Below are 24,031 nucleotides of genomic sequence, written 5' to 3'. Positions count from 1 at the left end.
AATACTATTTTCTATTAGTATACTAGCAGTCCTAACTCTAACACTATATAATACTCTAACACTGTCGACTATAACACTTTCTTTAATAGTACAAGTCCTAATGATAGCATTAGTAGTAGTTTCAATACTCTAGCCAGTAGGAATCTTAAAATAGTAGTTGAATCAGTAGTCATAGATTCCAGTCTCGATACTATTTTGAATAATAATACTATTTTCTATTAGTATACTAGCAGTCCTAACTCTAACACTATATAATACTCTAACACTGTCGACTATAACACTTTCTTTAATAGGTCAAGTCTTAATTATAGCACTAGTAGTAGTCTCAATACTAGCTATAGCCAGTACAAGTCTTAAAATAGTAGTAGTTCAATCAGTAATTATAGCCCCCAGTCTCGATACTATTTTCTACAAGTATACTAGCAGTCCTAGCTCTAACACTATCGACTATAACACTTTCTTTAATAGTACAGATCCTAATGATAGCACTAATAGTAGCCTCAATGCTCTAGCCAGTAGGAATCTTAAAATTGTTGGTGAGTCAGTAGTTATAGCCCCCAGTCTCGATACTATCTTGAGCAGTATCAGTCCTTGTATTACTATTCCAATACTACCTGTCCCGCCGATCCTAATATTAACTCTAGTAGTAACACGTCTTAAGTCCTTCACGCTACCGTTGCCATGTAGCAAAGACACTAACAGGGAATAAATGACTCGACAATTAGAATGGTCGTTCCAACAACGTGACGAAAAATAATCACACGGTTCGCCGGGGCTGTCCGGTGCCGGTGGCTCATGGAGAACAAGGATCGACGGACAAGAAACTTCTCCGTTGGAATATTCCCCTCCTCCTCCTCGCCTTTGGCGGTGGTTGTCACCCAGGTAGATCACTGTGACCGATATGATCGCGAACGGGCCGGGTCATTCTCTTTGTTCAGCTCTTTTTTTTTTTGCCCAGCGAGACGCGATGCTCTCTTTTCGAGTCGGTGTGTTCGTCCAACGAAGTAAGCACGGCACGTACGACTTTCGAGACCGTTTCGTCGGCTCCTTTGAAGAGACAATCCGGACGGAAGGGCGAAGCGATCGTCTCGTCGTCCGCTGCTGAAGACCTCTTGCCCTGACAGCCGGAAGACTCGTCGATACGGGGAGAAAAATTCTCGCTCCGGAGGCACGCTGGGTATCAGAGAAAGCGACCAAGACGCCCCGACTCTCTTCTTCTTCCAAATACGATTGATATCAATTGCAGAGACAATGTCTATCGGAACCAAGAGAAGATTATGACGAGATCTTTCCAGAAATAGTCACAGTCACTGTATTTATTATTCGCTTGTTTAAGTCACGTGACGTTTGCGTCGAGTATTTCACAAGTTCATGGTTGCTCGATGCGTTGAAATTATTAAAACGGTGGACACAATTGGTCGTAAATATTTTGCTACGTCTCTAATAGTCATTTTTAGTCCTTTCTGGCGGTGGTACAAGAACACCTTCGAATCGTACATGACACATGGTTTGAAAAAGTCGAAAAAGTACTTCACATCGATACAAACGAAACTAAGAGAGTTAGGTGACTGTATATGTTTTTGTTAACATAGTATCTACTTCGCTAGGTATGAATTCTTCTTTTACAGTCTGTATTATAGGGATTTAATAGCATATTTTTAAGAACTTAAACCCAATTAGATGAGAACCGCAAAAGATAATTTGGTGAAAAACATCTGTACTGATGAAAAATAAGATACTTTGGATCACATAAGTCTGAGATACTACGATATTCTTTGATCCTGTAGGTGCCATGATCAGTGTAGGGATGACCATGGATCATGGAAATTATGTGGACAAAGTATCAAAATATTCATTATAATTCCACTTTTAATCGATAGTAATTCTGAACACGAATATCTGTCAATAAAAAAATACACGGTGTCTAATATTTACCAATGCTCCATCTGGAAGCCATATTTTATCAAAATTGGTTTCCTCGTTGATCATATTTTTATTTTTCATCGACGTTTCTTCGCCATTTCGAATGGTCGTGCCTTTCGATTCAGCAATGATTACGCAGGATTTGGATGATTTCGATTTCTCTTTCCGTTTGGTTAGAACCGGATGATTAGGCGGAGCCCCTGCAGCCTCGAAACGAAATTTATTTCCGTTATCGAGGTCGTTATCTGCCATCGGAGGCGAAGCGCGATTCAGTTCGCGTATGTAGAAGCGGCTTTTATCGAGGCTGAGAAGTCGTGAGGAACCCGATGGAAGGAGGAGAGAACCACCTGGATGAACAACCTGACCGGTACAACCTGTTATGGGGCCACGGTACAGATTTTGACCCGAAGATGACCCGCGGACGCCGACTCGGACGCGGAAGAGCGAGTCTCTAATGCCACCGCCATGCAAAACAGAAAAATTCGAATCGGCCACGCGTCCTCCGCGTCTCTCGAGGGTAAAAATTTCAAATACGGATGTAGAAAACAGTTAAAATCATGGGAATTACTTGATACGTAATCATTTCGGTCGTTAGAGATAAAAGTCTTGTGACTATTAAAAATAGGGCAAATTTTAATATTTTGATTGAAAGGATTTATCACTATGGAAGTAGAAAAATTAATTCTCAAGTCGAGATGTCGAGGGAAATAAATTTGGACAAGATTTCTGAATTTTAGTAAGGTTACAAAAATAAAAAACGAATTTTTTGGTTACATAGTTTACAATGCCGTAACATCAAAATTTTCAATCAAACAGGATCAAATTTTAACATTTTGATTGAAAGGATTTACCACTATGGAACTAGAAAAATTAATTCTCAAACTGAGGCGTCGAGGGAAACAAATTAAGATTCGTGCAATTTTAGGCAAGGTTACAAAAATAAATACTGGAACAAATTTTAGGTTATACAGGGTGTTCGACCACCTCTGGGAAACATTTTAATGGGAGATTTTAGAGGCCAAAATAACACAAAAATCAAGAATATTAATTTCTTGACTGAGACTTCGTTAAAAAGTTATTACAAAATTAAATTCCAAAATTCCTAATCGTTCTGGAAAAATTATTTTCGGTTGCAGGGGTCGACTACAATCATTTTTGGTAATTACACATACCCCCGAAATCCTACGTACTTTCGAGAAAAAAATTCCTTACCGACAATACAATGTCTGACTCTGACATTCCGATTCCCCTGAAATTTTAAAAAGTTTCAAATCATTCTGTAAAAATTATTTTTAGTTGCAGGGGTCAATTACAATCATTTTTCGTCAATAGACATACTCTCAAAATTCTACGCATTTTTGAGAAAAAAATTCTTTACCAAAAATATAATGTGAGGCCAGAAATGTCACTCCAAAATTTCATGCGAATCTTTAAAATGTCATAACTCCTGAACGGATTGGAGGATTTTGAAGTTTCAAAATGCAAACAATGCGTATTTTGGTGTAGAATATGTAGAAATTCTAACAATATTGAAAAAGTTGTTCCTTGACACCGTAAAGTGAGAAAAACCCCCTAAAGCTGGTTCAATTTTCAAACGGCCATAACTACTACAATAGTAAAGGTATCTCATTGAAATCTTTTTTCTCAAAAACAGAGCCCATAGGTACCTACAAAAAAACTATTAGACAACTTTTCTGTAGAGTGTCAAACAAATTTATTAAAAATCAAAATCGAATTTTTAAGAAAAATCGACAAAGGTGCCTAAATTTTTCGACGAAAAAAAGAAATTTCAAATCGTTCTGGAAAAATTATTTTCGATTGCAGGGGTCAATTAGAATCCTTTCTCGACAATAGATATACTCCCAAAATTCGACGCGCTTTCGAGAAAAAAGTTTCTAAACGAGAATATAATGTATGGCCAGAAATGTTCCCCTAAAATTTCATGCGAATCTTTAAACTGTCATAACTCCTGAACGGATTGCAGGATTTTGAAGTTTCTAAAGGCAAACAACGCGTAATTTGGTGAATAATACGTGGAAATTTCAAAAATATGCGAAAAGTTGTTCTTTTACCTCTTAAAGTGAGTAGAACCCCATAAAAATGGACCAATTTTGAAACAGCCATAACTGCTACAATAGTGAATATATTTCATTGAAGTTTTGGGGGGAATTAGAGTTCATTGATACCTACAAAAAAGTATTAAACAACTTTTCTGTATAGCGCTAACCAAATTTATTAAATATTTTTAAGAAAAATCGACAAAGTGTAGGTGTCTAAAAATTTCGATGAAAAAAAAATTTCCAATCGTTCTGGAAAAATTATTTTCGGTTCGGGGGGTCAATTACAATCATTTTTGGAGAATAGACATACCCCCCAAATCCAGCGTGTTTTCGAGAAGAAAATACAGTACAGGTGGAACTTTAAACATTAATAACTTTTTAACGAAGCCTCCATCAACAATTTTTCCCAGGGGTGGCCGAACACCCTGGATAGTTTACAATGGTTTAAGATCAAAATTTTAGTCTTGCAGAATATTATTGGGGTTTGGTCTGCCAGTAAACGTGTTAATGGAAAGTAATCATCGCTAGGTTACCTGTTCGTGCTTCTTCAGATAGCTCAACCGTGGAAACGTGCGGTCGCAAAATTGGCAAGGATAAGGCGCGGTAGCGTTGTTTCCATCAGCGTTGACCCCGACATCGGCGTCGACCTCGGGCTCCGACGGGAAGCTGGCCGACGTCGGCGTCGCGCAAGACGATGGCGTCTCTCCGCCGCGTCGCGAGTTCGGACCGCCATCCTCGCTGTGCCAGGACGAACTTCCGGTACCCAAGGCCTCTGCAATCGACGAACAAACTCATTTAATAATTCTTTTTTTTATCGAGGAACGTATTACTACTATTTATTAGAAATGTGTCGGAAGACTTCCGGTACCCAAGGCCTCTACAATCGACGAACAATCTCATTTAATAATTTTTTTTTTCATCGAGGAATGTATTAATACTATTTTTCACAAATGTGTCGGAAGACTTCCGGTACCCAAGGCCTTTGTAATCGACGAACAAACTCATTTAATAATTTTTGTTTTCATCGAGGAACGTATTAATACTATTTATCAGAAATGTGTCGGAAGACTTCCGGTACCCACGGCCCCTACAATCGACGAACAAACTCATTTAATAATTTTTTTTTTCATCGAGGAATGTATTAAATACAAATTGTATCCTCGCCAATTTCAGAATATCGAGCAACACGAACTTATGAGACGACCAAATAGACTCTGATAGATTTAATCCCAGTTAAGACGCTATCCTTGGTGGTTCTATTTTTCACGGGTCTCAGGAAGTGTATCGACTGAGGAGCGACGTCGATGTCACTCACGGACCGTCGGGCCGGCGATCTTTTTCGGAACAGGTTTATAAATGTCGTAAGAGAGAGAGACCAGTTCCATAAATGACCTTACGAACTCGATGCGTACATGTACGAACATTACGAGGCCTGCTGACCTCACCTTGCCCGTTATATGTCCCTTTATATTGTTTTCGTAACGAGTGCGTATGCGGTGAAACTGGTACCATTAACCCGTGCCACGAGAGATCCTCGAGGACTGGTCTTCCGTGGCTAGAGAAAAGAAGACATTCCCGGGGAATCGTTGGATCGAGTTTTGCTATCGTTTTATCCTTGCATTTCAACCCTGCTATCCGGCTCCGCATCACGTTAACGTACGCCTGCATTTTTGCACCGTAACGCGAAACGATGCCATTTCTAGGATAGACAATACGGAAGACATGTTCGGTAGAGTGGTCCTTAGCTACATATTGGTACTTCGTCGATTACGTTTGCTTCGGTTCGAGACGATTTTAGGGAATCGATGGTCGAATTGGGGGTGAGTTTAATGGACCTATGGAATTTCTGGGGCACCGAGAACGCGTCGTTGTCGAGGAGATACGGTGTCGTTCTGTTTGTAGGATAAGAACCGATCCTGGCAACTTTAAGAACAGTGGTCTTTGGTTCGAGGGTAGTCGAAGAGTCCATTTTGGCAACGAAGGGTTTTAGGTTTTCTTTTAGTAGGTCATCGCGTGAGTAACGTTTTCTGAAATTAATACGTTTATTTCAGACCATCGATGTATCCAGTATTGCTTTCTATGACCTTTTTACCACCTATCGATTAATACTTTATTTCTATCTGCTAAATATTCTCGGAAATTAAAAATTCAATTCGATGCTAATTTTACGTTTCCACTATCGTTGAAGTAGGTGGTAATCGTTAATAGAAATTAATAATATTAAAACAATTAGTTCAATATTGTACTTGTATTCTGACAATTGTCCTATAATTAATACACACTCGTTCATGATGTAACCTATTTCCGACCACGAAGTATTTCTATTACAGTAATCCCCCCTATAACACGGTACTCTTATAACGCGTTTTCATATTACGCGATTTCATGTCCCTCTTATAACACGTGTTTTCCCCCATATAACGCGGGGATTTCCCACGTTATATTTCTGTAGTGTGAAATTTATGATTTGTATTTCACATAGCTCCGACAGCGAATAAACATGTAATAAAACTGTTTTTGGAATTATGTAATTTATTTGAAATTAACTGTTTTTTAGTTACGCGTGTATAAGTTTTTTAAATAAAATATTCTTAGTTTGATTTTAATAAAAAGCATAAAACCCCTTTAACGAGAAAAGTTAAACGTAAATCATTTGTACATAACGCGTTATACGGAGTCACACGAGCGCGTCGTACGAGCATTCTTGTACCAATCTACCGTGTTATAGGGGGCATTACTGTATAACGAAAACAAAGGAAAGTTTTTTTTTTAATTTTATTTTACGATTCTATGTATACATATACATATTTCTGGTTTGAGTGAATGGCTATTCATATATTTTTATCGTGAATTTCGTATTTTTAATGATAAAATAACGTAACTGTATTTCTTTAGGATTTGTCAACTTTCATGCAAACGACCAAGTCTCAACGTATATGTTAATTTACTTGGAAATAAATGAACTATCATAAGAAATAATGTACAATATCAAATTGAAATGTTGAAGAAAATAAATCTAGACAGGACTCCCGAATTTTAACGAGGCTGTAAAAATGAGTTCAGTGACAAATTGTGGATAGTTTCCAATTGTCTAAAAACAAAGTGTCGTTTTCGTGGACAATTTGAGGGATATGACGTGTGACAGTCGATCTATTAAACAAAGCATAATAAGTAAATCGGTACTAATAGTTTGTTCAGCACATTTATTTTACGTATACGTACAATAATAACAATTTTTTTTATTACGCTACATGTCGATAAGTAAAAATTGGTGAAATTCTTGTGGAAATGATTGTCTGTGAAACGATTATCGATGATAAAATTGTTGGCTAGGCAAAGATAATCTAGACAAAAGGATACTTTGGAGCGAGAACGGTAGAAGAAAGAAGACGCGATAGAAGAAACCGGTGACGAAGGAGACATCCGGACGAGGCGAGTCGAATAATTAATAATTGCCAAGAATGAAGACTCCCACCGGCTTGGATAGAGCAAAGTGGCCCTGGTAAACGGTGGAAATGACTCGGCTAGTTGGCCGTTTCCTCATTTGCCCCGGTCCACGCTCTGGATTCGACACCCACCACTGAATTTAAGAGATTTTGCGGAATCCGCGCGGCTCGGAACGGAGAGGAGAGACACCCAACGAGATCGGATCATGGACTCGACGTGGATCCGCTTAAATGGCTCGCATCCTCCACCCACGTGTCCGCCACTTTTCTAGTTTTCCGCGTGCACGCGCGGCGGCGTACGCTAGCGTCCATAAATCACCCGGACATTTTGTTCGTTCGTTTTGGAAAACGCAGATTAAGGTACAGATACAATTTTTCGAAGCGATTTCATTATCTCTAATAACCATAACCTTTCTTTTCTCGGGTCACATACGTCAGCGTCCATAAGTTACCGGACATTTTGCTCGTCCTTCTTGGAAAATGCAAATTTAAAACAATCAGCGTCAGACCTTATTGTATCACAATGTGAAACATATTTATTCTTTATATCTTGTCAATGGGATTTTTACTAATATATCTGTGAGGTTTTTCTGATTAAAATAAGACCAAACACGATATAATTTGGATCGTAATTGCATATTGAGTTCTTCGAGTACTGTGCCGGAGTCACTTTTGACTCATCACTAGACTGCGAACCTTTATGCAAATTTATATTTTTATTGATAGAATCAATGAAACGTGGGCTTTGCAGAGGGCTGTCTCAACCCCTAAATATAATAATCCGTATCTTACGTATTTCTAATATTTTTGATATTAAATGCATTCTGTAGTTTTGTAGGAATTAAAATTTCCCATAAATGCATAGACGTCCACTAATAATAATTAATATTTGCATCGACGGCCAGGTTTCGGGACATTACTCCTTTTGATCAGTTATCGGTACATTTACTTTAAATCAAAGTCGAAGGAACTTGGAAGCTTTCTCGAGGCGTTTCATCGACGGCAACCCTAAGATGCCTGGCTCGATCAGGTGTTCCTTCAATTGTGCAACTCGCATCGTGCACGTATCGGGGCACTCGCCCAATTGGCATCTCGCATGACTCACGCACGCCTTTTCTTGCAGAAAGAGACACGGCGGATCGGGTGAGCATGCAATAAATATAAACCGAGCTACCGAAAGCACCCAGCCGCGATCCCCTCGTGTCATCGGGAATTTGTCTACGATCGCCAACAAGTTGGAGCAAGACAGACAGTGTGTCCCGTTCATGGAAAAACGCCCCAACCTTCCCACGAAACGAAACGTAAATTTACTCTAAACAAATCTAACCCGTTGGGTCATTTCTGACCCGAGCTTAAACTCTATATTCTCGAACGAAATTTTTAATTTCAATTACGTTTTGTGGGATAAAAAATTACCTAGATTTGTTGTTCGAGGATCGAAGAGTAAATGAGGTACCCTTAAATCCTCGTTTCAACCCCCTAAACTCTTGTCTAATGTGAAGAGAAGAAAAATTCTGAATTACACATAATAAGTATCTATGCTACCACTGTTTATATCTTCAAATATATGTTTGTCTCGCTAAAATTGTATGGTTTGTTTACACTATGACTGATGAAAGAAAAATAATGGTGTTTCAAGAAGTTTTGGTCCGCGATTGACGAAATAAAAATTATCGATCGAAATTATTAGAATTTAGAAACGAGACGAGCGATCAAGGCAACAACCACCCCCGGAAGAGTGTAAAATTAGCGATAAATGACCAGTTAGATCATAATTAGGACAATGCAAATGCTGTTAAAATATTCGTTTTGCAAGAAATACAAATACCAAGTATGAGAATTGTTTATTTACCTTTTATCTTGCGTTTTCTACGTGTTCTTTTGTATTTATTTTTATTTTATTATATAGTTGCAACTTCGTTCCTCTATTTTTATTGTGTATTTTTGAAGATTAAAGTTACTTATTTCGAAAACGTGTAAACTACACTTTCAACGAGGATGTTTACGAGACAAAGTGTGGCACGTTCAACAGCCGCGTGACAATATCTGGTCTTTATCGCGAGAAATATGGTTCAGGATACGTTCCAAGTCTCAAAGAGAAGGTGACAACATTGTTAGAAGAAACGAGAACGTTCAAAGATCACGTTCCAAAATAAGTGAGACCTCGATCCTCTGCAACCCTCTGAAAACAAGGGATTAACGCGTTCTTTAACACGCGTTGCATATTTCTGACGCATCGATTCTCCACACAGGCCAATGTCACGTATCCGTGACAGTGACAATCGACCATTTTATGTCCGTAGAAACTATCGTATTATATGAAATACTATGTGCAAAGTATTCGAAAGTTGGGCTATTTTATTAAATATATTTTATTTGTGCATAATTGATACATTACATCGAGTAAGATTACTAGAAATGATGAAGAGATTGAAGATAGAGAATGTGATCGATATGACGAAGGGGTGAAAAGTGACGTTTATGGTTTAAAATATGTAAGAGGAGGGAGACGATCTCGAACGGTTTCGAGTCCTTCGGGGGGAAAAAGGGGGCAAGATTGTAGGAGCGATAGACAAGGACGTAAAGGCCTGTTGGGGGATTCGAAGGGGTTTTATTTAGAGTCTCGATTCCGTCCAATCAGCGACGATGTGTCATCAACGCGAAAATAGTCGCACTTAACACTGGCAGCTCTTTTCTGCGACCTGCCGATGCCAGCCGCTATTGCATTGTGTTTTTATCTTTTGGACGTGTGCGTTCGCCCATACAGACTCCCTTCTCGCATGTGGCTGCGTAATGTTGTCACCTCGTGCCCGTGGCTATTTATAGGACGCTTCGACGTCGCTTATTAATAGGGGGCCGACTTAACGCCTTCGTTAATTGTGACTTATGTACGGACGCGAACTCCGACACTCGCCGGTGGTTTGCGCGGATTTCAAAACCGCCATTGGCGCAGACGCGGTACGTCCCCTTCAAAAATTTTTACACCGTCGTCGCTTCAACCCCCTAATCGACTCTCGAACTTTGATCGTTTCTCAATCATATCGGAGCATTACGATACGAATTGATTTTCGAATCTTGGGTCACGAGTTTTGGTAGTCAAGAATTCAGATTTGTAATTTCAGGATTAAAAATAGTTGAGGCATCTTTGAACGGTCTCAGAAAATTGATATCGATCGTTGCAACCCCTAGTTGACTCTCGAACTTGGATCATTTCTCGATCATACCGAAGTATTGCTGTGCAAATTGAATTTCGAATCTTACATTGCAAATGTAATAGTTAAGAATGATTCAAATTTGTAATTTCAGGATTAAAAATAGTTGAGGCATCTTTGAACGGTCTCAGAAAATTGATATCGATCGTTGCAACCCCTAGTTGACTCTCGAACTTGGATCATTTCTCGATCATACCGAACTATTGCTGTGCAAATTAAATTTTTTTGAATTTTAGACTGCAAATGTAATAGTTAAGAATTACTCAAAATCGTAATTTCAGGATTAAAAATAGTCGAGGTGAATTTTGAATGGGCCCAGAAAATTGATAATCGATCGTTTCAACCCCTAGTTGACTCTCAACCGTCAGACTCGAGTCATTTCTGAGATAAAATAAAATTTCTACAATAAAGGGTTAATCAAAGACGAAGACATCTTCGAATGGTTCTGAAATTTCGAAAAGAAAGATCGACGGGGTAAATGATTACAAAATATTGATCGAAAGATTGGTATAAATCATCATAACTACTGATCGAGTAGAGAAGCGATTTTTGACTGGATTCAGAATGTCGATAATGGACTGTTACATGATTTTTTAAACGATTGTAACACATTTATACGAGATTACTTCCTCCCCTGATCGGATTTGTGGTGCAGACACGACCGTCGAGTGAAAATTTTATTACACAGCCAATGGCGACGCGTCATTGTAAGTGGCCCTCAGCAGCGAACGAGTTAACGATCAATTATCAGATCAGATTGGAATTGAAAAGGAGACGCATGAATCTTGCAATTCACTTATGTTAAATAAAGAGTTCTATATCAGATAAATAACTCATTTACCACTTTCGTTGTTGAAAATTTCCATTTTTGTCGCTTTCTATCTAATTAAGCTCAAATTAGTCCCGTTACTGGCGAGTCGAGGACTATAATACTTGAAGTCCGAGTCGTAGAAACTGATTGACGGCGAACGTAGCGGTGACGCGTTAATTGCCAGACCAAACCCCTTAAATTGCCCAGGAAAACGAAACTTCGTTTTAAGACAATTGCAAACTAACACAATTTGCCATATAATTTATTCGTATACTCTTTTCAAAATTTAAGAGTCCTGTCTAGATTTATTTATTTGAAAATTAACTTTTTCAGCTCCTTAATGAAAAGTCACCCACATACGAATGACTGTGACAGTCAGTGCGTTAAACAGAATCAAAATATATAGAGCATTTCGAAATTAAATCATTAAAAACTGTGACGATACGTCCTCTGATTAGAAGCAAGGAAAAAACTGTTGTATACACCAAGTTGACATTTATCAAATTTGTCGATTCGAGTCGTGTTTTACTGTTCAACTAGTGCTAAACTCGATTTTCTAACGGTCAGATTTAAAATGATCAAACAAGAGACGATCCAAGAATCAGATTTTCGTAATTTTCGTACCTTTGGATTTCGGTTGCTCCTCCTGAGAGGGTTCCTTATGGGCCTGGATCTTTCCTATCAACAATTCCAGTCGCGAACTGTTCCCCTTGAACAACATTTTGACTCCCCGAACGTTCAATCACTGCTCGTGTACGAACGTCCACCGTGATTCACCATCGCCTGTCACTCGAAATATCGATCTCCCGAATCGTTGGATCGCGATTGTACGGCTGAATCGAGGCACTTGGTCTCCCACGTAAAACTGTTCCGGTCAATCGGCGCCGTTCGACGTCGACATTATTCGCTCGATCTCGATATTAAAAGATTTCTTGCCCGTTGATCAGTGGTGATCGTTCGTCGCACAAAGTTTCTTTCACTCGTAACGTACACAAGAAACCGTCAACGATCGAAGTTGTCGATTCGCGTGTTCGACGCGGCGTTAAATCGAAGCGGAAGTGGAGGACGGGTCCTTCGCGAGACGATCGATGCGGCCTCGATCGTTCGATCGCAAGGACTGATCTCGGTCGTCGGATCGCGCACGCGAGCAAGCCGAGTACGGTCAGCGGAGGAACACTCTGCGCTGTGTAACGCGCGCTAACCGGGTACCCACGGTGACTATTATCGCGCACGATGCAAACCGACACACCAAGTCCTCCTCCTGAAAGCAAAAGAGTGCCGTACGAGTACGCGTGGAAGGAGAAGGGACCACAAAAGCCGGCTGAGAGAGGCTAGGGAGTCCCCTGGGAAACCAGCCACCGCATTGGACGGTAGGCGGGATCACACACTAACGAGTACACCCACCTTCCGGCTACCCACTGGCACCTATTTAACCTTTCATCCCAACTTCTCCACCTAATCCACCTCTATGTGCCCTTACGCCGCGAAGGTGAGCGACCGTAGTTGCGGTCGCGGGAACCGGCTACCGGAACTCGATCCTTCCGCGACGCCACTGGACTAATTTTCGCGTTTTACGCTGAAAAAATCATCCTTTTCGATCGGTTCGACACTCCTCTGTTTTCTGGATAGCTTTCGAGTTTGGGATCTTTTCGCGTGGGGACGAAATGCTTGCGAGTTTCGATCGTTTTGAAGAAATACAGTGGCTGTCACTTAAAACCTTACACCTAGCGGTTCAGCCGCTATTTTTTCAATACAACATGAAACTTTTACTAAATTATTGAAACTCGTATAAAGGCATATAGTGTAATGTTTTTTTTGTAGTAAAAAACCTTTAGTAGTACATACTCAGTAAATTAAATAAAATTTTAGGTTGCGTAAAACACACGCAAAAAAGTCAATATTTGTTTTATATAAACTTAATTACAATAAAATTTTTTTGAAATTGTGACCGATAATGCTCCTTATTTAACGATTCGATATATTCTGCTTGTTTTAATTGTAACTACCAGCATGAAAATCGATATATTATGTTAAATATTGGTAGAATAGAAATATAAAAATTATTTACCTATTCTCTAGTCTAGATGCAACATATACAAGTGAGTATTGGTAAGTTAGTATAGTGGTCTCTCGCTAATGTTCGTTACTTTTTTCCTCGATATTGTTCGTTGTGTTATCCCTATTTTTCAACTGTTTTGAACAAAAATAAAATTTGTATATTTTCCAATTTATAATTGCGAAATTATTTCAATCGCATTGCTCAGTTTTTTCCAATGCAAATTACACCAAAGAAGACCACATTTGCTCTCGCGGATACGAATTAGAGAAAGAATACAAATAAATAATATACATTTTATGATAGTAATAATAAAAGTAAGAAAAAAAATAGTACAGTAATGCAAACATAAAAACATAATTATAATATAAGGGATACATAACATCATTTTCGCTAATAATAATCGATTAAAACCTTGGAAGAAACTCTTGAGAACAGAAAATGTAGGAAATGAAATGGAAAAATTCTAGATTTTGGAGCCAATCAGAAATAACAACTACTAATTCCCAGAACAGACTCTAGATTATTGTGAATCGTTATACGAAAGAGTTATTGGGACAAATCAGTCGATACAGAGATCTCTTAACACTAGAACTACCGACAATTATAGTGAATTTATTTGTACCAAAGAAATTAAAACGATAGATACATGAAAAAATATACGATGCAATGGAAATAAATGTATATTCATTCTCTTATAGAAAATTACAGTAAACTTTCAAAAATTCAGTCGAATAAATGTTTTACAAGTCTTATTAGAAATTACGAATGGGTCATTTTGACTGATTTGGTAGTTCTAGTGTTAAAGAATAATACGAAGTATCGAAGAAGATCGACAGATCTACCAACGATATTGGCCAACTTAAAGGTTTGATTTAAACAATTATTCATATCGAACGCAATGATGATCAATACGAAATATGTAAATTACTATATAGGATATTGAGTTTGAATTGTTTAAAAATGATTGGGATCATCCCTGTTGCGCCAGAAATCTAAAAATTTTCTTACGGATGTATTTTTAACGATCGAATGTATCTATTTTTGTTCCCAACTTCATGCAAAACCCCATTATTGAGTCACTTAGCCTATATTTTGTCCACCGTTACCAAAGTGTGTTTATATTTTTAAACAGTTCCCAAAGAAGTCACGGTCGCCTCGATGACGTTGTTGCGCAAATGGCGTAAATCGCAGGGAACAGGAGGTCGAAGAGTAGCTAATTCCGACCAAATGCATGGGAGGTCGCGTGTGAATGGCAGGGTAGAAAATCAAGACCACCTAACGTCACGACGGCAATGAGATAAATAATCGCTATGGGTGGGCGCCTCGCGCGTTTCCAAAACGGGCACGGGTTACAGGCACACCTTATGGGTCCCCGTAGGGAGTCGGGGTCCTCGGTTGCCCCCATAAGGTGGTACAGAGCTCCAACCGTGTGTGAGAATCCATTCCAGTCGATTTCACAGGGGTTGCAGGGGGTCCACTTCGAATTTCGCTTTCTTTTCTTGGCTTTCTGTCCCCTTCTTCTTTTCTGTTCGCTCGTGTTTTTCGAAACTCCCGCGGTTGCGTGGTGCACAGTACACACAACTTACTATGAACTCACTCGATCGGGATCCCCGATAAAAGTCTCGCTGGCGAACCTTTCGAATAGGATCGACAAAACTATCGCTAAATACGGAGTATGTCGAAAAAATAACGGAACTTTTTAAATGTAATGAAAACTGCTAATGCCATATATTGAAACAATATGTAACCTGAAAGCTGTATATTTCCTGTACAAAACAAAAGCATCATTATTGGAATCGACTAACGGATTGTCAAGTTATAATGGTTAAAGTGGCAGTACCTTTTGTCACTTGGTCGCAGAAACACAATGGAACAAAGAGCAAATATTAAATTTTGTTTCAAGCTCGGGAAAACTTTTACAGTAACATTTGAATTGATGAAAAAAGTTTATGGTGATGATTGTTTATCCCGTACACGTGTGTTCCAATGGTATAAACGATTCCAGGACGGTCGTGATGCTTTGGAAGATGACCCAAAGTGCGTGAAATGATCACCTACGATGCGACTTCAAGTGTGAGATGGATGTCAGAGGTATTAAATACGACTAAAGACATGATTCACGAAATTTTTACAAAGGACTTAAACAGACGGAAAGTCTGTGCTCGATTTGTTCCTCACGCATTAAATGAGGGTCAACAGATTGCTCGCGTTGAACATTGCAAGGATCTTATTAAAACAGCCAGACGGAACTGCACATTCCTGGAATCGATTGTGACTGGAGACAGGACTTGGTGCTTCAAGTACGATCCACAAACAAAGCACCAAAGTGCAACGTGAAAGTCCCCAGACTCTCCGAAATCGAAAAAATTGCGATTCTAAAAGTCACGAGAGAAGACAATGTTGATCTGTTTTTAAGATTATAAAGGTATTATACTTCGGGAATTCGTTCTACAGGGTGAAAATGTCAATGGTGAATATTATCTGGGTGTTATGGAGCGTTTGTGGAAAAAAATCGTTCGAGTGAGGCCCGAATATCGAGCGCCAGGAAGTTGGTTTTTGTTGCACGATAATGCACCATCGCACAGGACTGTCGCTGTTCGCGAATTTTTGGTGAAAAAACAGGTCTCTGTGCTCCAACATCCTCCGTATTCGCCGGACTTATCTCCATGTGATTATTTCTTATTCCCAAAACTGAAACTGGCCATGAAAGGAACGTTTTATGCCAGTGTTACACAAGTCCAAGGCGCGGTGACAAGAGTAATTGAGGCGATTCCGCAAAATAATATAAAAAAATCTATGCTGGCACTAGTCGAACGTGCCCAGCGGTGTATTGATACAGAAGGGATGTATTTTGAATAAAAAAAAATAATTTTCTTCTTTTAATTTAAAAAGTTCCGTTATTTATCCGACATACTGTGTATTGTCGATTAACACTGGAACTACCGAAATGGCCAAATAAAATATATCTCGTCTTTGTATCTTATATAAAAACGGAATTATTAACCCCAATCTGTTATTTATACATATTACAAAGTTACGATATTCACGCATTAGAGTATTTACTATCAATTCCATAGAATGAGATATAAAATTAAAACATTAAATGTTTTGATTAAATGTGATGTTAAAACGAAAATTTCCTGTATTCCTGTATCCACGCGCGTGCCTAGTCCTAGAAAAATATTAGGTCATCCCATTCGATATTTTGCAATTGACGAGGATAAGATTTGTAAATAGAAGACAAGCAATATTTGTCAATTTAGGGAACTTCTAAAAGTTTAAACATACTAAAACCAACGATTTATAAAAATTTGAAAGAAATATATAGTGTGTCAAGGCTCGAAGTTTGAAATCCACACTGACTTATTATCTTACTATTTTTGTTAGCATATAATAAAACCGAATCTTATAAGAAATAAAACGCAACAATCTTCAGGCTTATTAAGAAGTAAACAATTTGAAAATGACAACGTTATAATGAAACATCTTAATAAAAATTCAAAGAAGTTTTGCAACGACGATACAATTAGCTTTGCCAAACGAAGGGGAGGAAGTTGAACCAGAAGAGGTTTACTGTTTTTCATAAAATTATATGTTTAAAATATTGCATTTAACACTAGAACTACCAAAGCAATCAAAATGACCCATTCGTAATTTCTAATAGGACTTGTAAAAAATTTAGTCGACTGAATTTTTGAAAGTTTATTGTAATTTTCTATAAGAGAATGAATATACATTTATTTCCATTGCATCGTATGTTTTGTCATGTATCTATCGTTTTAATTTCTTTGGTACAAATAAATTCACTATAATTGTTGGTAGTTCTAGTGTTAAGCTGTAACACAAAACTCGACAGGAACATATGGGACGACTTAATACTATCAATTCCATTAAATGAAACACAAAATTAAAACATTCAATATTGTCACACCTAATCCAAGAAAAACATTTCCTCGTTGCATTTTCACGAAAGCTATCCCCGAAAGAGAAATAATTCCGTGACCGGCACTTTGAACTTACGTCTTGCAATATTGTTTATAATGGAAGAATCCTAATGCGTGTAAAATTATAAATAACGCTACTTTCATTTAAAATATTGTAAAATAACAAACTCACCATTGAATTTATCGAATATTTTTATGTTGCTATAATTTGAACAAATATTGAGGGCATCTTTGAACGTGAAAAACTGGCGTGGCAGTTAACGCGTTAAGTCTTTATTGTGGACTCTTTCTGGTCGATGATTTTATCGATCGTGCAAGCCTGTGGCTTCGACACCGAGACGGGAACTGTTCCGTTCGCAACGATGCGAAATAGTCGTGGCAAAAACGATAGACGCCGCCATTAGAGACCGCTTTCGGCACGCACGAACCTCTAAGAAGTCGAATCGATAGACTCCATCGAAAGAAAAAGTAATGAAAATATAATCGTGTCGATAAAATAAATGAGTTAATAAATAACCAAAACATAATTTCATTAATTGGATAATATTTTACGAGGAAGGTTTCCTAGATGTCCAATTAATTTTGAACTAATTTCAATACGAAGTTGTACCAAGTACTCGACCTCTTAACCCTTGTATTAAAAAAGCTATTCGTACACATGATCGTCGTTACTGAATTTTTGTATATTTAATGAGTCTCGTAAGGACAAATATGTTTAAAGTTTTTCTACTTAAATGTTTCTGTATAAAGTTTTACTTTAAAAACCAAATCAACGTAGAATTGTGTAAAGAACGAAGAACCCAGATTAATTTGGCGATATTTCAACGAGAATATTAAGAATTGTGTATGTGTGAAAAAGAAACGAGAAATTGATTTTTTAACCTGCTACACAAGAATCCACCCTTAACTGTCCTGATTATTGTCCAGTATAACCCCTCGTCAAGTTTCACTTCATCAAGGTATTATTCTTCTATGTACATATATATTAAAATCCACACATTTTTACATTCACGAGGTATTTGCAAAACAAATCTACTCCTTTTCGTGGCCATTTCTTGTACGAACTTTAACATTCAGAGGCCCTAATAAAGTACAAAAACCGAGATATTGAAAATCTTTTGCCACGCATTTTTAGCTTTTATATCGTGGAATATGTGCACACATTTAGCGAATCAGTTCAACGATTCGTTTATCAAATATTTTAACTTTCATCAAATGCTCGCGAAGCGTCGATTTTAAACAAAATTAAATAGTACAATTAGAAAAATGATTTAAAATTAAATTGTACGTCAAGGGGTTGATCATTTTTTTAAGAACGTTGTCGAAGGAGTCTGTGGAAATAGAAAGGTTAAAAAGCACTGATTTAACACGTTGACTGCCAGACCAAACCCCTCGAATTAAAAGGAAAATTAAATTTTGTTTTTAGACAATTGGAAGAATTTGTCATGGAATTTATTTTTGCAGGCTCGTTAAAATTCAAGGGACCTACCTAGCTTTATTTTTTTTAACGTCTAATCTTGAGAATTACTTTTTTTAACTCCTTGGTGAAAAGTCGTGTCACCCATACACGGGTGATATAGCAGTCAATGTGTGAAATATCGTCAGTGTAGTCTTCCCAGTTAGAATAGACAAGTTTCAAGGATTCGTGTACGAGGTTGCGTACTAGTAAATGGCAGTTGACCTACGTTGCAACGCGTAGCGCAAAGTGCTCGATAGTCGTTTACAGTGGCAGAACACGGAAACGGACTTTCGAAACTTGGGTCCCAAACTGGCAGTTTAAAGTCACGGCCGCTAAATCCGTGCACGTGGCGTGGCAACTTGGTCGAAACTATGCGAAACTTGGTGGTAAATGGCCCGTAGAGTTTTGCGGGATTTCGGGCAACCAAAACCGACTCCTCGAATCCAATGGCTTGATCTCGCAGAAGATTCCGGGCAACTCAACGCTGGATCGTTGCGTTTTTCATTCACGAACAACGAATAAAAATGTTTGATTCACTGGTAAACAAACTTTACGTTTCGTTCGTAAAGATAGAATCTTTGGGTATATTTTTTATTTACCAACAGGATTTCATAGAATACATTACTGGAATTTTTGTTTTGTTTTTATCAACATGTTTATCACGAATTAACTGTACTATACATTAAACCACAAATCCACGTTAATTATAGACACTCATTCGTGTATTTTTATATTTATGAATCAAATTTTAGGAAATTAGATCTTCAAAAATCACTAAAATTTAGACAAGCTTGTACGTGTAACGCTTGAGATTGAAAGTTGCGTAATTCCTGAGAGACATCATGTTTATTACGAATAAACTGTACTATGCATTAAACCACAAATCCACGTTAATTATAGACAATCATCCGTGTGTTTTTATATTTATGAATCAAATTTCAAGAAACTAGATCATCAAAAATTAGTAAAATCTAGACAAGCTTGTACGCGTAACGCTTGAGATTGAAAGTTGCGTAATTCCCGAGGGATTAAAATTCATTTCATGAAATTACAATAGTTCCAATAGGCAGTCCACATTAAAATTGAACACAAATCGGTACCAAATGATACCTCCAACTTGCATAAAGCCATTGTTACTAAGCCCATGAAATCGAGTTCCCTAAATCCACCGATAATCGTTTCAGTTATCTAACCCGCGCATTTATAGTCCTGGCACAAAGTCAGAAATAAAAGCAAAGACATCAGACAGTTGAAAATCTTTTCCGCTTCGATGGGTGAACATTTTGCGTGCATATAATTGTACCATAAACGAAATTTCGATCGACAGAGACTTTTGCTTAGCGAATTTTCGTCGTGACGTGTCGAACGGTGTCGTCTAAAAGCGGAATCTCGTCCGGTCCCGTCAAGAAGTTCAATAAATTTGGCAGAAGTCCGAAACGGTTTTGGTTCGGTGACTGGGGACGTCGTCGCGACGCGCGTTGTGGGTGGGCTCGACGATAAGGCGCATGTGCAAAGGTTCGGTGTTTCGTCACGATCGACTCCGCCTACGCCAGACTGCGGACGATACGCGTCGTTTACCCTTTTGGCTCGTTCACACGCGCACGCGACGCTTCCGTCCGCCCCGGACGATGAATCGCGTCGGATCGGTGCTCCCCCCAGCAGCCACCCACGCTTAGGCCTCGTCCACACGTTCCGTTTCGGCCCCCACCGCCGCCCCCCTCCCCCACTCCACCCCACGTGACTCCCGAGGAGCACACGCAACCCGTGGAACCGGCACGCGCGATTTCATTCATGCCAAGCGCGGCTACGCGTGCTATGCTCCGTTCACAAGCGACTCCAACCCTTACTATAGCACGGTGAAGCGCTCAGAGGGAGTTGCAACGAACCAATTGCACCACTTTGAACGGCATACTATTGGCTTGACCATGAAATAATCCCGTCTTTTCTTCTACTAGTTGGCAACGCGTCTTTTACAATGCATATATTAGGTTGGGGAAAAAGAAATCCATTATTTTCGCGTTTATTTCAAGACTTTATTGTCCGACTTGGGTGAAATATGTGTCGGAATCCATTAAAAAATTTTGGTTTTCAAATTGAATGTTACTTCTCGTTGTGTTAATAAAGTTATATTGGTTCTAATCGATATTTAAATTCAATCGATTGATTTTCTAATCCTAATCACTAATCACTAATTTGTATAATTTTATGGTACGTTGATAAATTTTGAGCAGTTTCTTTGCTAATCACGAACACGTAAATATAATTATTATATGTTTAAGAAATAAATCTATTATTATTGGTATTGATTAAAGTAGCTACCTTGTTGGTATATTCTTTAATAGCTATTCTTTACCATAAATGACAATAGTTTGTGTCTTGGGTTGAAAACGTTATGGACGATATGGCGCTGGTGTGGGATTTCTTTATTTTTAGGGATTGTTGATTTTCGTGGTTAATTTCACTGTTTACATTAACCTGAATTCTGTACTCACAATTCACGGTTGGAATTTCGTAGACTAGTTGTAATCACAACTAGTTTAGTAATTAAGACAACCGATCAACCCTCGACGTATAAAGAATTCACTGGGCACTAAATAAAAAACTTATAAACCGATTGAAAATATAAGAAATGTCTGGATATTGTAATGGTTCTATGGCAATTTGTTTTATTAAAATTTGTTATTGATGTATGTAATATATTATCTTCTTTTTTAAACAAGAAAATATATATGTCGGAATCCGTTAAAAAGTTTTTGTTCTTAAATTGAATGTACTTCACGTTGTGTTAATAAAGTTATATTGGTCTAATCGATATTTAAATTCAATCGATGCGAAGAATGTCATCGGTAACGCAAACACGCGTCTGGTTGGCGTTGACGTTTGGATGTGGCCTTTGAAGGTAGTCGAGTTGGTTGTCTGGTTACCGGAACGTTTAAAAAAAGAAGTATTCGAAAAAGAAAAGAACAGAATTAAAAGGGTTTCCAGACTGAAAGGACGTGCGGGAAAATTAGAAACAGAATTCCTGCAAAGGACTCATCGGTTGACGTTGTACATTCTTTCGTGTTGTTAAAGTGTTTGTGTGATAGTTAACAATTATTAGTTTATTTAGTTCAAAGATTTAAGGAAAAAAAGAAATGCATAGAATAACGAGACAGAGGCTTGGTCGCCCTAGAGAAATGACCAATGGAACGGTTTCTCCGACATATGTACAGTCCGGGCTACGATATAGCAAGGTCGTAAATTCGAGTAGGTGTCAAAGTTTACACGTTTCAGCTCTCGAAACAAGTGAATTGACGGAAATACAGCTAAGGGTCTTAAACCATAGTCAGGGCCGTACGAAGAAATGTTTTATTCAGTGTCGCCATTTTTAAAGGTATTGTAACAGGTAAAGGTCTTACGCAAGTCTTTAATATCTTAATTTACCTGCTTATAATACATGCATAGTGCAGTTACGGACACAGAAACACATTCAGAAAGGCACCCTCAAGCAAGATGTCATGTACGGCCCCAAGTGCCGCAGCAGTATTTGGTCCCAACGCTCAAGAGTTTAGTTTACGACCTTGCTATATCGTGGCCCGGACTATACCGTTTTGTTTTATAATTTGTTGCCATTCGATTTCGTTCCATTTGGCCCAAGACTTCGCAGATGGAAATTTGTTGGTTTGTCTCTTCCAAAAGAGAAAGTTTTCTTTTCATGACAAAAACCATCGACGCGTGTGTTGTGTTTCGCGTTTCGAAATACAAGTCAAGAGGGTGCAGTTGGGTCCCTTCCTTGGCTTGTTTAGACAAAGAATAGGACCGATTGGGTCTGAGGGTACGAGACGAATTTTTCGTCACTGATCTTCTTATTCTGGTTGTTTCTTTCAAACTGTGCAGACGTGCCTTCCAAGTGTTTCAAATAATATTAAAGCTTAGTTAAAAGGAACTTAGAACAGATTGTTTTTTATTCCACCACCTATTTCCAATAAAATTCGCTCCATCAATTCGTGTGGCACCCAAACGTCGAGCTTCTTTTTGAATCCAGCTTTATGCAAATGGTTCGAAACTGTTTTGTGCCCGATCTTTAGCTCCTGGGCGGTGCTACGACTGCAAACACGTCGGTTTACCTCGATCATTTCCATGATTTTATCGACATTTTCGACGACGGGCCCACCTGTGCAAGGTGCATCTTTAACATCGAAAATACTGGAACGGATTGCGCCTAAATGGTCGTGACAATGTCGGAATCATAAACACCATTCACAATTTCAGCCACCTCGCTTGCATTTTCACCTTTATCAAGATTGTAAAACATACCGAATATTCTTTTTTTGTTAACTTCCATCTTTTACTCCCTGTAACTCACAACTGAATCGACCAACCAGAAAACTGAAAAAGAATTTCTTTTAGTTCGAAATATCACTTTTCCAACGACCACAATATATCACTACAGCCATTGAAATGAAAAATTTCTTTTTTCCCGATCTAAAATTTTGTTTTAACCATTTGAGTCTCATGGACGCATATACAATTGCACAGACTATACGAAAACGACGATTTAGACGCGAAAAATTATACTTCACCTTAAAAATGCATAAATCCTTGAAAAGAAGTTTACGGACGATTATCAAAACTGTGAATATTAATTTTGCATAATAATTTTTATATTATTTTCTGTTAAATAAACATTGAATTATTTAATTGCAGAAAAAAAGAAATGTATTTATTATAACAGTTTCACTGCTGCGTAACATTTTTCATTCTATAATGTATATAAATAATGAAGAAAATAATAGAAAATAGGAATAATAAGAATAAGATTCGGTGACGTTAAAGTTATATTATTAAGAAAGTAGTAAAAAGTAAGCTGATTTTTAGAGAGACCAGAAGAAATGAATTCTTCAACAGCTGTTTATTTCCAATACTTTCTTCGTATCACAGTTTGCGAATTCCCACTGAACCAGCACGTACGAAGAAAGATCGAGAATGTTCTAACGATATTTTTTTCACGTTTTGTTTTTCACGCCCCAGATTCGTAGTATAAAACGGGTTTCGTAATAATTTTCGGGCGAAGAAACGTGGCGTAAAAACGGTCGACGATCGACGGCATTAGCGATCGCTTTCACGGGGCAGACGGA

The 24,031-nt window shown here is 38.2% G+C and overlaps 1 protein-coding gene across 1 annotated transcript in view; it reads right to left on the bottom strand.

Annotated features, from left to right (window-relative positions):
* The window catches only part of LOC122400739 (zinc finger protein 423 homolog), a 225,186-nt gene that overhangs the window by 23,041 nt on the left and 178,114 nt on the right, over window positions 1-24,031 (bottom strand). Inside the window, exon 5 of the mRNA XM_043402357.1 lies at window positions 4,517-4,755. Coding sequence (XP_043258292.1) covers window positions 4,517-4,755 — 239 coding nt within the window. The remainder of the gene's footprint in view (window positions 1-4,516; window positions 4,756-24,031) is intronic.

The sequence above is a fragment of the Colletes gigas genome, unplaced genomic scaffold (genome assembly GCF_013123115.1).
Source record: "Colletes gigas isolate AHSC1104 unplaced genomic scaffold, ASM1312311v1 Colletes_gigas_Sc00020, whole genome shotgun sequence".
Taxonomy (NCBI): Eukaryota; Metazoa; Arthropoda; class Insecta; order Hymenoptera; family Colletidae; genus Colletes; species Colletes gigas.
The sequence above is the reverse complement of the archived record's forward strand: the minus strand, read 5'-3'. Positions and strand labels throughout refer to the sequence as shown.